The sequence below is a fragment of the Pseudoliparis swirei genome, chromosome 4 (assembly GCF_029220125.1).
Source record: "Pseudoliparis swirei isolate HS2019 ecotype Mariana Trench chromosome 4, NWPU_hadal_v1, whole genome shotgun sequence".
NCBI classification, from domain to species: domain Eukaryota; kingdom Metazoa; phylum Chordata; class Actinopteri; order Perciformes; family Liparidae; genus Pseudoliparis; species Pseudoliparis swirei.
The window spans coordinates 19319682-19336136 of record NC_079391.1 but is presented as its reverse complement, the minus strand read 5'-3'; the positions used below and the strand labels follow the sequence as shown (position 1 = coordinate 19336136).

The window sequence follows — 16455 nt, the reverse complement described above, 5'->3', positions numbered from 1 at the left end:
GGCAAAATGTCCCAGTGTGTGTATATACAAATCAATAGGTGAGGGAATGTAATAGAGGATGGTATGTTGTAGACTGAACGCTGTCTTAACTGGTGGCTGTGCAGTCGGAACACTTTTATTGATGAACGTGGTTCATCCAGCTGAGATCACAAAAGTGCATGTGAAAATAATTGTTCAACGGTCTTATTTTGAAGACATAATCTAACTTCTGCTCTAATGGTGGGTCCCTCTGTCTTCAGCTTGCCGCATCTGATAGAACAAAGTGGTGCTCATTCTTTGTTTATACGTGTTCCTCCCTTCTCAGTTGCGGTGTTAATGTAACAAACAGTTGGATATGAACACATGTGACTGCAGCACAGACTTCTCCACAGTGGAAATGAAGAGCGAGTCTAAAATACGGTCTCTTCATGATTTTCTTCACCCGATCCCTCCATTGTAGTCTGGCGGATTCTTAGTTCTCACTGCCACCCCCATGTGGTCAGATGGGTGTACTAAGTTTTCGACTAAGCAAATATACATATCATTTACTTAACATTTCGGCATTTTCACACAAGCCACGGAGCGTGTCGAGTAAAAAACACATGTTCAATAGGGATGGAGGTAATCACCTTCCGAATGTCGGTAACTTCTGCGCGAGGAGAAATTGACCAAAAGGCGCCGCTGGGATTTGATACCAGGATCTCCTGTTTACTAGACAGGCGCTTTAACCTTCTAAGCCACGGCGCCAGCAGCGTCCAAAGAAAATTGCCTTCATAAACGCACTCAAGCCGATGACACTGATGGTATGATTTTATTAGGAACAGCTTTAAATCGCATTGAATGAAGCTGCGCCTCGCCATCAAAAATGTGCTCGTACAAGACATTCAGACCGATATTGGTAGCAGAAGCCTAGCGATGGAACATTTTTCCTGCTTGTTAGCATCCAGCAAATCGACTTGTACCTCATATATTGATATGCATATACACAAGTATCAGTGAGTACTACAGCTAACATTAGCTTGAATTGCTTTGCGCAGAATTAGTGTGTATTTAAGTTCATGTCAGGGCCTTTAACGTGGCTGCTGACATCACATTCCCCTCAGCACTTGCCAGGGCTTTAGCTGCATGTCGCGGCTACTCACTGCCTGAAACACACACACCGGTTTAGGGGAAAACCACCGTTCTACAAACAGGCAAAAGAAGCAGGTGCAGTATTTAGTTTGTCTGCATTGGGTTGGAGCGTGACCTCATTCACCTTTTCGAGTGAATGACTGACGATGGAAACTTTGGATGGATTATAAAAAGGAGCATCTAGGCATTCGGTATTTGCAGTCAACTATTCTGCAGCGATCACCGCCGACTAACTGTGGCTGAGCATTGTTGTGGGAGAGCAGATGATCGTTTCCCGGTGTAACACTTTGAAGCTCAGACCGAACAAGGTACAACTAAAAGGGATTTTTATTTTTGGGATTGCGAATGAAGGGACAAAACAACAAACAAACAAAAAAACTAGGCACACGACACAGCAGATGATATTTCAACAATTTATTCGACAACTTCATAGACATTTCCTTAAGAAGTGTGCTGCTTTATTTGATGTTTCATAAGTGCAGGAACCAAAGCTTTTTACATGCACATGGTCTCGGCACAGATACAGACTCTACGTTTCTCAGCTCTTCACTTTTTTAAAAATCACACAGCTTTGAACACAGCAGCTGATGAAGCTTACCAAACAACTAGTCCAATGGTATACACAATAACCAATTTTCTGTTTTAATTAAAATATGAAGAAATGGAAAAAACAAGTAAAAACCTAAAGAAAATAAAGCTGTAAAAATCTGAAACAAATCATACGAATGGCGCAGAGTGGATGAACCCATGAACGCACGAGTCCAAAGATCTGCACATGACATCGCCCAGCTGCTTGTCTTTGTTCGCACGTTGGTTAGTTCTTAAATTAATTATTGTAAATACTATGAAAACAAAATGCAAGTCACTCAGCAAACAAGAAACATTCCTTTCTTCGACTGTTCTGGAGGTCCCAATTGCAGAGGGGAACAAACTTTATAAACCGAGGAGTAGAGGGGCTTCGACTTGAACACCAGATCCTCGTCCCACATGGCATTCACAGGGGCAACCATTTAGTTTTTGATACATCTTAAATACATTATATGACTTCTACCTGAAGCTGCAGGTTAAAGTGTCTAAATCTGTTCCAGGTGCAGTGTAATAAGTCTTTGGCTGCCCCAGTGCGAGTTCTTCAGGCAAAGATCAAAAGTGATCCCCGGCACACAATAACATTAATCGACAACTCCAGGTGCCATGAATCATCATCGATTTGATCCGTATCTGAGGAACTACTCTTTTCAGTCTGACCTACCTCCTTGTTTACTCTGCAACTCGTACATTTTCTCCCCAAGTAGAACGTGGGTCATGTGTCTGTGCGCACGCGTGTATATATATGTGCGTATGTGCGTGAGAGAGTGACTACTGGTGGGCACACTGTACCCCTGGCCCGTGGTGGCCGCCCTCTTCGTCATCGCTGTCGTTGTAGGCCTCTCTGCGGCTTCCCGACGTTGAGCTCTGGCCGACGTCGTAGTCCTGCAGGTCGACCTCCTCCGTGTCTGCGGTGATGATGGGTGGCGCCGACCGTGAGGGCAGCATGTCCTCCAGCTCCTGGAAAACATTCATCGGGATGCAGGAGTTTTTTTATTATTGGTTTAAATCAGCTGCAAAGTAAATGTATCAGTAGGTAAATATCTATAAAAGCTCATTGTTTGGTCTCCCAAATACAAAGCTGCAAAGAAACCCAACAGTGGAGCCGAAAATCCTGAATATATTTAGAACTTCATTGTTGAAGAGATATCACTTACATTTTAACTCTTAATTTAACTCAATAGTTTGAGCAGTTCTGTTTGAATATTCACTGCAATAAACAAAGATGATGATGATGATGATACACAGTCAGTAAAAGGAGCAACATGTCATACCACAAGTTTCTCAGGGCTGATCCAGTTGTTGTCTGGGAACTGGACTTCAAACTTGATGTACAGATCTCCCTTCTCAAAGGGGTTTCGGTACTGTGGCATGCCTTCACCTCGCACCACTCGGACTGAGCCTGGAGAAGACAGCATGTTAAAGGAAAAAAGGTTTTACAGCTGATTCCAACACATCCTAAGCATACAATCTGTACAGCACTAGAGCCTCCACCCCTCCAGAGAAAGGGGCAGACCAAAGTAGGGCTGCAACAACGAATCGATCGAAATCGATTATTAAAATAGTTGGCAACGAATTTCATTATCGATTCGTTGTGTCGCGCGATTATTACGGCGCTCAATAAGTCACGGAGTATAAACAAAGTTGAGTTGAGGGCAGAGCAGCGCAGGAGAAACAAGAGCGGAGCGGAGGGAGAGGACAGACGGAACGCTGCGCTGTGAGAGCCAATCAGCGCTGAGCTGCTCCTCTGTTGATGAATCTAATTGGCTGCTGCTGCTCACGTGGCGCTGGATGCGGAAGTCATTCACGGAGCCAAGTGCGCTTACGGGTGATGTCATGAACCCAGACACCAGGGCGCTACATGTCACGACGTGTGTGGCATTTCCACATGAGTATAACGTAGAAAACGTGGTTATTTATTCCGTGGCGGATAGCGGAAAATATTTTTCCACGGAGAAAGGCAACGGAGATAAGCCACGACGCCACTCGCTGTGAGCGCTGCGCGTGCAGACAACATTTAACGGAGCGGAGCAGCGCGTGCGCTCTGATAATGAAGTATCGATACTAAAAATATGCTAAATCACATCGTTTTTAACGTACGGGTATTTTGTTAGTATCGATACACCGTGCAGCGTGACAGCAGCAGATGTAGCGGACTAACATTCAAGCTAACCTAACTTCCCAAACGCTGTGGACATCTGAATGCTGATTGGCCGAGACGCGACACGTCCCATCAAAGATGTTTTATTGCTTAGAGCACCACTTCACATTTTTTCCGCGTCTCACTGCAATCTCAACGGCAGCGGGCCAGGTGAAAACAATACAGGGCTCCAGACTAACTTTTTTTACTAGGAGCACAGTGGCCCCTAACTTAAAATTTTAGGGGCGTAAGCAGAAAATTTAGGGGCGCACACAGGGTTTTTCCTGGGTCATAATGGGTCTTCGGTGCTCCCCAAAAAAAATGTTTGCGCGCTGCGCGCGCACCATCTAATCAAGCAAGTCGAGCTATTGAGTGTGATCAGCAGCTGGCCGATCTGTCCATTCACGCACCTCACAGTTGTGTATTGATCAGACAAGAAGACACCCTTATCAACTCCAGTGGTTCCCCTACCATTATAACAGGGTGAAATCTCCACCCGCCACTCTGTAATTTTCGTCTACACCCCCACCCCCCCCCGTCAACAATTCTCGGCTCGCGTGACAGAGCGATGCGCGCGCCGACATCGAAGTTCTGCCGTGATGCGCGCACACGGGTGAGCACACTCACCACCCCCCCCACCCATTGATTGAATGCATTCATAGAAAGCAGTTTCTTTTAGGAAACGGAATCAAAAATAAATATTACTATGCAGCACGTTCTCTTTTCAATACCATCTAGGGTTTGATGATGTTATGATTAGAGCTGCACCGATCAGGTTTTTGGTGCCGATCACCGATCACTGAAATCAGTATCTGCCGATCACCGATAATACCGATCACCGAGTCGATTGAAGCATTCTATTTATTGTGTAGCATTATTGCCTAGGACTATGAGGAAATACATATATAAAGCAACTGAAACATTAAAGAAATTACCGATTTCTTTAAACATTTAGGACTTTTACTTTGAAAAATGTCCTAATTGATACATTAAAATTGTTTGATTGCTATTGTAGGGGATTTCAGATATGTATGGAACACATCTGCATCATTCATTTCCTGGAACTCTTGGGGAAATCTATTTACAGGACTTTTCTTAACATACAAAAGACTGACTAATTTTGATAAACTCTTCCTTGGTCCAGTAAAAATGTTTTAATGTTAGCATAATTTAAGCTAAATCTCAGAAATGATCTATAAAGATACAAAATCAGTTCATTGTTTACTTTTATATGTTCGTGTATGATTTGTCGACATCTTATTTTGAAAAACGGATGTTGTTTCACGTGGTTCTTTCCGCTAACTTTGCAAAACCGGATGTTGTCACTTAAATCCTTCCGCTAACTTTATCAAAATCCTCGCGCGCTCCCGATCGAATGCGTTTACCGTCAACATCAGTCTGTAGGGGCAGACATGTGAGTGTCGGCTGAGTTGACCCAGAGATTCAACTCGGGGGACGGGGACGCCGCTCGGTGGTGAGGATCCCCTCTGACCTCTCACTCTGCGGCCCTCGCCCTCGTTGTGTCTCCGCTGCGGTGCGCCTCTTTTCACACATTAGCCCCCCCTCACACACAGGCCAGCCTTCTTCTTCAGTTTTCGTCTCCTTTCTTCTTCTTCTGGAGTTAATGTCGGTTAGCAAACCAGTCATTCAGGCATTACCGCTAACTATAGTGGGCTGAAGTGTAGAACAAGTTTGTAAGCAACAAAAATATTTAATAACAAAAAAAGAAATCTGCTAATTTACTGGTCGCGCATGCGCGAGTTGATGAAACATTTACTCGCACTGTGTCTAATTTTAGGCGCAAAATGCGACCATTTGGTCGCAGTCTGGAGCCCTGCAATAATAAATCGGAACGCGTCTCTGATATTGTTCAGGGGTCCACATGGGGACCACTGCTCAGGAGAGGAAAGCTGTCAGTCTGTTTGTGACAGGGTTCATCCACATGCTGACCAGTGAACAGGTTAATCCACATGCTGACCAGTGGATCTCCAGGACCTTTCCATGACTTTAAACCAAATTTCCATGATTAAACATTTTGTGAAAACTCTGTCTATACGTGACAAAATGAGAAGATATAGTATTTAAACTAACAATGAGAATTCCAAAGCATACCGTATATATACCGTGTAAATTAAAATTTGAATAAAACAAATTTGCATAACTTTTCCAAATATTTTGGGATTTTCTTTTTTTCAATTACTTTTCTAGGCCTGCTAATAGCCATTTAAAAATTCCATGACTTTTCCAGGTTTTCCATGACCGTACAAACCCTGTTTTGAATAAAGGGTTGAAAATTAAAGTTTTTTTAGTTTTTTTATCCGATTAATCGATTATCAAAATAATCGTTAGTTGCAGCCCTAGACCAAAGCATTGGACTGCTAACTTCTGACAGTCTTTCCAGAATGCACTATGAATGTTGACCTCACTCCGTCCTCATTTATCAAGTACCCCTAGACGCGTCCTTGACGAATAAATCGTTTTTACATCATCATCCCTGGTGCCACTTAGTGCCTTCCAAAATGTGCCTCCTTGTGGTATTCAGCTCTCAGCAGAAACAATGATGACACACTCATCATTGTTATCCTAAAATGTGCAAGTAGAGCCCCCTATATGACTTTGCTCTAGAGAGTGTGGCGTGTGCCTTGATGTGAGGGCATGTTCGTGGAGCACATTCAGAGGCCATCAAAGCTTTTACCTTAATACATCACGTGCACATTTGACTGATGAAAGTGTTAACAATACAAAGTATTAAGAGTGTTCACCTGGTTCAATGATTTTGCCAGCAGGGTACTTCACAACAATCTGTCTTTCGTCTAAGTGTTTCACCATAAACTGGAAGCCGCACAGCGCCTCCACCAGCCCGAGCTTGTAGTTCATGAACAGGTCGTTGCCATCTCGCCTGAATGTCTGGAAATAGAGAGGGGTTGATCAACAAAAGTTGATGAACTCTTTCACACCAACATAAAAATAAATTTAAAAAAGAGTCATTGAATTACGTAAGTGTTCACACAGTCAATCAGAGACAGCTCCTGCTGGTGAAAAGCAGAACAGCGAGTGAAATAAGCTACAGGATCAAGCGTCATCATACCTCAGATGAGGACAAACAAACCACGCTCTCCGTCTCTCCCCTTTCACACAGAGGTTATAATACTGTCCTGAAGAGGAGGCGTGGTTATTTCACACTGAACCAAACCGTTGCTCTCATCTAAAGTTGCAACCCAAAGTGTACAGACATAACAGAGTTGTGAATAATCAATGAATATGTAACAATTGGTTTTGCTCAATTTCTAACAATTATATATTTTTTATTATGTATTATTATTGTATTGTTGAAAAAGAGTCATATATTAAATTTGGTACAGTTAAACTTTTATTTTGTGACGGGTTTGGACGATGGTCAAAGATAAGTCCTAGTCCTGCTCACTAGAGTTGAGTCTCAGATTCTTCTCTTACTCAAGAATCAAGGACAGCCCAGACACTCATGAGCCTCTGAAGCATGCTGGGTGCTCTAGTTAGCGAGGCTGGCCCAGACAAAATCCACACCACTTAAATTTGAGGTGTTAAGACGACTCGAGTCTCGGTGCATCGGGAGACCGGCCCTCAGCTGTTGCCCTTTTGTGTTGTTCAAAGTCAAAACAACGTCACAAAAAAAAAGATTTATAAGGGACCAACAACAGCAAGAGAAAAAAAACATGTTGCATCTACTCAAGTGAGCTGAGCTATTATTATTATAGGTATGCCAGTTATCCACTTAAGCTATTCCATGTCCTACGTGTGGACAGCATACAGCTTGCCACCATCACGACACAAACTATACAAACACTACATTAGCGTTCCCTTTAACACTTGATATGAGAGACACTTGGAAGACAGAAGACGTGTCCCATCTGCTGTATTGTCCGAGGCTAGCTTATTTGAGCGGATTTGTACAAGCTGTGAAAGCTCTCCTGAAGGTTCTCCTCCACCTGCTTCCCAGTGTGTAGCCATGCATTATTCTGCAGGACAAACCCTAACCTTCCTCAACTTAAATCACATTTGTATTTCATAAAGAGACAACCCTCTTGACAGATAAGTAGCCTAGTTTTTATTATAAATGCATTGCACTAGAATTTATGAATCTGCCAATTCATAGTTTTTTCTCCACTCTAAAGCTAATGCAGGTCATGCATGCACATCTTAAACTGCTTAAAGCAGGAATGAGGATTAAAACAATTAAACTAAAAAAACAAGCTCAATACATAACAAGGTCAAAGCAAAGACTAAGAACGGCCGGCTGTTGCTCAGTGGGGTATTGGGGATCGTCCAGCAACCCCACGGTCGTCGGTTCGATCCCCGCTCTCCCCATTAGTTGCAAGTCGAAGTGTCCATGAGCAAGGCACTGAACCCCCAGTTGCTTCCCTGGGCGCATCACTGCAGCACACTGCTCCTTAATAACTAAGGATGGGTTAAATGCAGAGAATACATTTTGTTGTACCTGTACAATAGATTGAATCCAATCAGCAGACAAGAGCCGTCAGAAAGCTAGAACTAAGACATATGTGATCAGTCAACTTTCCAAGTTTGGCGTAGCAGCTTTTGAGAATTGCTGAACTATATTCAGATTGCAATAAAGGTTTTACACAAAACTGACTATGTACACAGTTACCTTTTTATGGGCAGGAAATAATTAGTGTCTGACTTAGAAAACTATGAAATAAGCCAAAGAGTGTCCTAAATTGATTTAATTAAATCCCCCTATGCCAAAGAGTGCATATGGGAAATGGAGGGCAGGTTCAAATGTGTGGCTACAATATCGGAATCAGGTCCTCCTACCTCATTCTCTTTTTCCTGCAGGACAAGGACTATATCCCCAGGCTCGACTCCAGGTGCCTGGTCAGCCTCCCCTCCGAAAGTAATTTTCTGGCCGTGCTTCATGCCTTTGTCCACGTGTACCTCCAGAATCTTCACCTCTTTCACGACTTTCTTGCCCTCGCATTTTTTACAGCGGTCTTTCTCGCTGATAACTTCACCTAGAGTTGGATAAATGAGACACGGTGATGGATGTGAGCAGGCCAAGCCACAACATACAGAGCAAATGCTTGATCTTGGTTTAGATCCCTGCGCCCCCTTACCTTCGCCGTTACAATCGGTACACACAGACTGCATCTGCTGGACCATTCCTGGGGCCAGCTGTCTGATCATGATGCGCATGCCACGCCCTCTACATGTGGTACATTTTTGAACAGCGCCCGACTTGCCTCCCTGCCTGCATACACACCCAGAGGTGGATTCATTGTTAGAAGAAACACGTCTACAGACTTAAGCAGACAACAGCAACTATAGCTCCATGTTGGTTGTATGACTTACCCGTTACAAGTGCTACAGAGTACATTCTTGCTAAGTTGAAGTTTAGTTGTCTTCCCATTGTAGACATCCTCCAGTGACACCCTGTAGAACAAGTGGGATTTTAGATACTGTTTAGAGACATGAGACGGCATAATTTAACAAAAATGGACGTTTCATACTAAATCAAATAGATAATAATGTGCACATTACGTACAGTTTACTCAAATTGTCTCTACATAAGTGGACAGACGTGGTCTTACTTGAGTGGATGGACCATGTCCTCTCCTCTCCTCCGACCTCCATTCCTTGAACGACTCCCCTGGCCTCCCATGAATCCAAAAAGTCCACCGCCAAAGATGTGGGAGAAGATGTCGTCCATTCCCGGGCCACCCCCACCTCCTTCCCGCAAGCCTTGTTCCCCATAGCGGTCATAAAGTTCCTTCTTTTCAGGGTTGGTCAGCACCTCATAGGCAAAACTGATTTCTTTGAACTGTGTTATGAGAGAACAGACAACAGATGTAACAAGTTGTAATTTCCCCTCAAAGACTTATTTCTGATAATAGTGGACCTTCTTTTGACGATCATTTACTATTACCCGGCTAGATTAGTGTTATGCATGCAAGGGTGCTGTGGTTGAAGTGCCACCCAGCAGCAAAGACCTAGACGGAGTGTTCAAAGCGTAGCTAGGGTCGGAACAAGAGAGTACGTATGACGATGCGTATGAAAATAGCAGTAACCGTATAACATCAACGCAGTGCGAGTAACTTCACAGGCTATTTGACGGTGAATTAATGCTACAACTCCTTAGCGCTACCTGTTGATTAAAGTGAAGGGGGTACAAACAATCAGCTTAGGCTCAATTAAGGTGGGCTGACATTTAAGGTGGATCAGCTGTTCTCTGACGACACTCCTGAGGCTCTGATACAAAAGAAACGGTTTCTCTTCTTTTAAGCGATAGCATTAATTGGTCAAAATTATAATTGCCCGTTTATGGTTAATCATCAAAATCCTCTCTCAAAGCGGCGGAGCTGTCCGACAGCAAAGTAACCACAGCTCAGGGCATGGAAAGATTTCCTGATTATCGTTCACCTCATCTCTGGTGGAAACCAAAGTGATGTCATTCCCAGGGAAAGCACGCATCAGGTTGCAATATCTGTACACACGGGTCATTCAACACCTACCGCATACCCGGTCGCTCAACATCCCAGAAACTCTCAAAGTTCCCAAGTTAGAAATCAATAAGAATAGTAAATCTGGAAAAGCACGAGTCAGAATTTGAAAACAAAATCAATAAGAGCACACTTTATACATATAACACCACCTAATTTGAACCAGTGATTTCATAAATGATTCAAGTTTCAAATGTAAAGATAGCATTGAATTAACTATTATTCTTGAAAAGGTTTAATAAAACTAAAGAAAATCACTGGGATGCCAATGCCTTCATTCAATAACGTCACTGCAGAGAGGAACTAGAATGGGCACTCGGTAGAGTGCATACCTTCGCATATCACAAGATTGGGCATTGAATTATGAACATTGGCATTAGTTGCATGCCAATTGGACAAAAATGTATCGTGCTATGGTAAAAAAAAGAGTTTGACCTTTCCATGACCTTGACCTTTGACCCGATTGATCCCAAAATCTAATCAAATGGTCCCCGGATAATAACCAATCATCCCACCAAATTTCATGCGATTCAAGAACATTTTGACCTGTTCATGACCTTTGACCTTGACCTTTCACCCGATCGATCCCAAAATCTAGTCAACTGGTCCCCGGATAAGAAACAATCATCCCACCAAATTTCATGCGATTCGGTTCAATACTTTGAGTTCTGCGAAAGATTTTGACCTGTTCATGACCTTTGACCTTTGACCCGATCGATCCCAAAATCTAATCAACTGGTCCCCGGATAATAAAGAATCATCTCACCAAATTTCATGCGATTCGGTTCAATACTTTTTGAGATTTGCGAATAACACGCATACAAATAAATAAATAAATAAATGGCGATCAAAACATAACCTTCCGGCATTTTCAATGCGAAGGTAATCATCATCTCTGATAAACTCCACAATCATCTGGCCATCTCATTGGCACTGGATGGTATAAGATGGATAGCACACTCTACACGTGTTTTCTTTGTAACAAATTCTGCCTCCAGACTAGTTCTCTGATGACAACATGTACTACTGCTAACAATGTGATCCCCTGCAAAAAACATGTCACTCTGTCATATGGGGAAGGCCCTTATTTCTTAATGTAAAGAGTTTACAAAATGCTACATTAGAATGTAATGACGACATGATGTAGAGCGATGGCGGGGTGCTGAGGGAATTCAACGGCATGTTAAAAACCTAATTAAAGCTGCGAGCAGCGTCGAACGGGGTCATCGTTCACCTGCGCCGGCCGGGGGCGCCGGCCCGCTCGGCCGAGGACGCAGGCACGCCGGTCGGACTTGACTCGGGCCGTGACTTGTAACGAGCACGACAAGTTTGGGGCAGATTCGACAAAGTCCAGTTTAGCCACTAGGTGGCGCTTTAACTACGTGAACATATTCATGCATCATGTGTCCCTACGTGAAGTGTAGACCACGTCATGTAAATTCAATGTAAAAAAAAAGTGATGAAAAAAAAGCTGTCTTGTCTTGGAATCGATCACGCATCTCCGGGTGTCCAGTCCAACACTTATCATGCTGAGCTATAGAGCTAGCTGCATTACAGGCAGCCGTAGGCGGTCACATTATTTTGGGCAGGACAAATTTGGGGTGGATTGAAGGAAGTCCAGTTGAGCCAGTAGGTGGCGCTTTGAGTCTGAACATATTCATGCATCATGAAGCAATAGGTGTAGGGACCTACACCTATTGCTCTGCACCACTGATTAGATGTAATTGCATCAGCTGTAGGGGGTAACATTATCGTTAAAGTGAACAAATTATGGTTATGTTACTTTTCAATAGGTGTTCAACAGGTGTTCCTCGAAAAAAAATTGCTTGTTTCTTCGTGTGAATGTGTTCAGGCCTTGACTGGCATCACGCATGATTTTTTGGGAAAGATTGGATGAGTTTAAGCAATAGTTTATAACATAACAATATCAAAGAAAGTGGTCATTTATTAAAGTACTCATAACGACAAGACTACGGTGAAAAGTCTTTTTTCTTCTTCTCAGTGTTCATTGTTCAAGTCTTGAGATTCTAAAAAACAAATGTGGGCCGATTCTGTTGGCGTTTTGTGGTAGAAATCCTTAGATGTAGAAATTTTTAAAAATGGCTAAATAAAGCAAAAAACGCCCAACTTTGGTGAATTATTGTAGCACCCCCTACAGTTCAAATTGCACGAAATTTGCTGTGTATGTTTCAGGATGCATTCTGCACATATCCTGAAAGTTTGTTTCCCCCCCAATAGTGTTGACGTTATGAGCATTACAAAACAGGACACGCCCCTAAAATGTTCGTTGGGCCATAGATGCTTACCACAATGATATATTTGAAAAAAGATGATGATCTTAGATGATATAGCTTCCATAATCATTATCTCCAATAGGTTTGGTATGAATCGGATCCAGCGTTTAGGAGAAATGGCCCCGAGTGTTTTTCACAAAATTCAGAATGGCCAAAAATGTAAGTAGGCGGAGCTTAGGGTCCTGAGAGGCTTTTTTGTAGAGCAGGTCCAAGTGGACTTGGAAGAAAAAAAACTAGTCATTTGAACATACTGGGTGAGGGGCGTCGCCGGTCGAACTTTGAGGCGGCGCAAGAGAGCAATTTTTTAAAGCCGAATTTCGAGGTCCAACGTCTAGTTTCACCAATCCTGACGAGCTTGCCAAATTTGGTGAGTTTTGGGATATGATGCGTACCCCCAATATGCGATCAAAGAGTAGAAATAAAAAGCGGAATAATAATTAAAGCTGCAAGCAGCGATGAACGGGTCCTCGTTCCTGCTTCGTACGTCGGGGGTGCCGGCCGGACGCCGGCCCCCTCGGCCGAGAACGCATGCACGGCGTTCGGGCGTTTGACCGTTCGTCACGCGACACTGATTTTACTTTGCTAGTCGGTGGCGCTTTGACTGAGTGAAAAAAGGCATGTTGATATCCTCAGGCCGTGAATTCTACGAAGCATGAGAAGTTTGGAGCAGATTCGAGCGAGTCCAGGGTTGCCAGCAGGGGGCGCTGTGACAATTTGAACATATACATGCATCATGTGTATCCACGTGAAGTCTAGACCTTGTCATGTAAATTACATGTGAATGTGATGCTTTTTAGGCTGATTTGCTTTGGCCACTCAGTGGCGCTATGACTAGAATTTTAAATTAGCATACGGATGCTTTAACACTAGGGGTGCTCAAACTTTTTTCAGCACGCGAGCTACTTGTAAAATGACCAGGTCAAAATGATCTACCTTCGGGGGGTGGCGGGCGCGTCCCGAGACGGAGAGCAGAGAAGTGTTAACGCGACACGTAGAGACAGAAATGACATGGTGCTGTGTGGAGACGATCAACAACAGACGGCTGTTTAGTTTAATAAAAGAACAAAGACAAGCTATAGAGAAAATTTCAGGGAGGCGGGCCAATTTTTTTTAATGTCATGCGGTCTACCAATACTACGCCGCGATCGACTGGTAGGTCGCCGTGACCGACCGGTAGATCGCGATCGACGTATTGAGCACCCCTGCTTTAACCTTTTAATTGAAAGAGAAAGGTAAAACTAAAATAGAAATGTTTTAATCCACTGTGAGACATTACATGTCATTTAGCAGACGCTTTTATCCAAAGCGACTTACAATAAGTGCATCAACCTAGAGTACAAACTAAGAACAACAATACAGAAAGTAACATTTCCTCAACATAGTCTAACTACAGAAGTACCATAATAAGAGCTAAGTTTTGCATATTTTCTGGTTTCAAAAACGGGGAAGGACAACGCTTTTAGTTCTTCCAAAACGTACCTCTTTGAAACACATTGTGCTCTCAAATTTAAAATGACCAAAACAATCTTACGTTTACTCCCCATTTTGTTTCACATCAACTGATAACGCACCTCTGACGACCAACTTCAGTCAAAATGAGAAGTCACAAACATCTTACCTTGTCACCAGCGTTAGGGTTCTTGTCAGGGTGGTATTCCTTTGCCAGCTTCCGGTATGCCTAGGATTATAAAAGAGGGATGCTTATTGCCAAACACTATTAACATTGGAGACATGCCTCGTTCATTGAAAACAAAAGAGGACATGACACAAACTCCGCTGAAGGAGCGGTATCGACAGCACACGCAATCGCACGTTATGAAAACAGATGTTCCAGCCAATAAAACACGAACCGGCGTTACCCGCCACTGAACATGTAACCAATTACCGTGATGTGTAGGTACGCCCTTGGTTTAATAAGTAACTAGCGTTAGCTATCGATTTCCTTGTATTAAGTCAGTTACTTACTACATTATACCGGTAACTTAATTACTACATTGTGTGGGGGGAGGGAACTTCAAAATGTCTGACTTTTTAATCCCCGACATGGTGTTAATGTAAGCCTGCGTGTGCTAATTGATATATCTAGTTAAAAATAACCTCAAAGTAAGAAGGCGTATGCCCTTTCGTCCCACGTCAATGATGTTGAACAAAAGCCTGGGCATACAAATTAAACACTGAACTCACGTGACAGCGTAAAGAGTTATAAACGTGTTAAGCTCATCCGGAGATGGTTAAAAAATGGCCCACTGTAACGAGCTAGCTGATGCTAGCGGAGGTTTGAAGACACGTGACCAGTATAACTTGATGTTGCGCTGTAATATGAAACACTAGTAGACTGGCTTATGGTTAACACACACACACCCCATCCAGGCCTCACTTCAAGTGGCGTTGCCAGTGATCGATTACCCGTATCGACTCACGTTAACCGCGTACGATCGAGGTGACGTCAAGTACGTTAACCTTACTCTGACGATCGATACTCAAGTCGGCTAATCGGAAGTCAAAGCTGCTAATAACCACTGTTCACCGACGTTACATGTCGTGTGTGCTCCCGGTAGTCGTCGTTTGGGGAACACACCGCTGGTCGCTTGTTGCGACGCCTCCGACAGGCTCAACGTTCGCTCGCTAACCAACATGACACACGCCCGAGCTGAAGCTAGCGTGAGGTCAATCGCTAACGTCTCTCTCTACGTTAGCACAGCGCCGATGTGAATCATGTTCCCCATGTTTAGGTTCCACGCATAATAAAGACCATAATAGAGAAGCTACGAACCACACCGGCTTTACCATAACCCATCATGTTTAAACGTTACAGCCCCATCGTCACATGAGCACCCAGGCCAGTTAGCGTGCGAGCTAACCAGCTAGCTAGCCGCGCATAGCAACACATTTCCTGACTGGGGACATTTTAAAATGTCAGGACTCGAAACACAAACGAAAACGTGACTTCGTAGTTTTGTTTAGCCTTTAGCGGGTAACTTACCTTCTTCAGCTCGTTTTCAGTCGAGGACGGAGACACGCCGAGGATGTCGTATAGTTTCGTGTCTGTAACAGTCGCCATGGTGTTGCTGCGGATGTCGCTTCAGCGGGAGGTGGATGGACAAAGAGACGGAGCCGGTGGGAACGGGTTGACTCGCCTCGTGTCTCGGTTTCCGGGAAGTTGTACGCCGAGGGTACGCTGCTGCCTCCCCGCTGCCGGTGCGATAAATGACGGTTGGTTTACCTGCCGACAAACTAAATGCAGCTTACGTTTTTAATAAAAACTGGCTCCACATAATTTATTAAATACATAAAGTATGTAATCAGAATGACTAATTATTAATCAGTACTTGCTGATTAATAATCTTTAGAAAATGAAGTCTCTTCAAGGTTTTCAACTAAATTTCAATATGTCACTAAAATATTATCATATATATTTACAAGGAAAACAAACAACCTACGATTTGCAGAGATAATCCCTTATTATTAACTAACTGAACTAATGATGAAAAGAAACCACTATTAATTATCTAGCTCGATCAAGAGACCATCTGTCTTTTGCACCCTCTTATAACAATACGATTATTAGTTTGAACAATAAAACTATGGTTGTATAGATATATTTATAGATACAGTATTACAAATTGATCAGGCGAAAAACAGAAACAAAAAACTCTGTTTTGGGATTTTATTTTAACTCACAAAAATCTGCCTTCCAGTGACTTGATGCTTCGGTGAGAACCTCACGCTCGAGGAGGAATATTAAATATATATGAGCAAATGTCTCAATAGACTTAAACAACTATGACACTTGAAATCAGCTTGGCAGGAAACATCACCGTTAACCAGCCTC

At 43.2% G+C, this 16455-nt stretch overlaps 1 protein-coding gene across 1 annotated transcript; it reads right to left on the bottom strand.

The window, feature by feature from the left end:
• Window positions 1-1509: 1509 nt before the first annotated feature.
• dnaja2a (DnaJ heat shock protein family (Hsp40) member A2a) lies at window positions 1510-15780 on the bottom strand. The gene is made up of 9 exons (XM_056412628.1): window positions 15607-15780; window positions 14242-14301; window positions 9421-9650; window positions 9182-9262; window positions 8947-9080; window positions 8648-8844; window positions 6598-6742; window positions 2970-3097; window positions 1510-2655 (listed from the first exon to the last, which is right to left on the bottom strand). Exons 1-9 carry the CDS (start codon window positions 15682-15684, stop codon window positions 2467-2469), a joined length of 1242 nt encoding a protein of 413 aa, XP_056268603.1. The 5' UTR covers window positions 15685-15780; the 3' UTR covers window positions 1510-2466.
• Window positions 15781-16455: the final 675 nt, after the last annotated feature.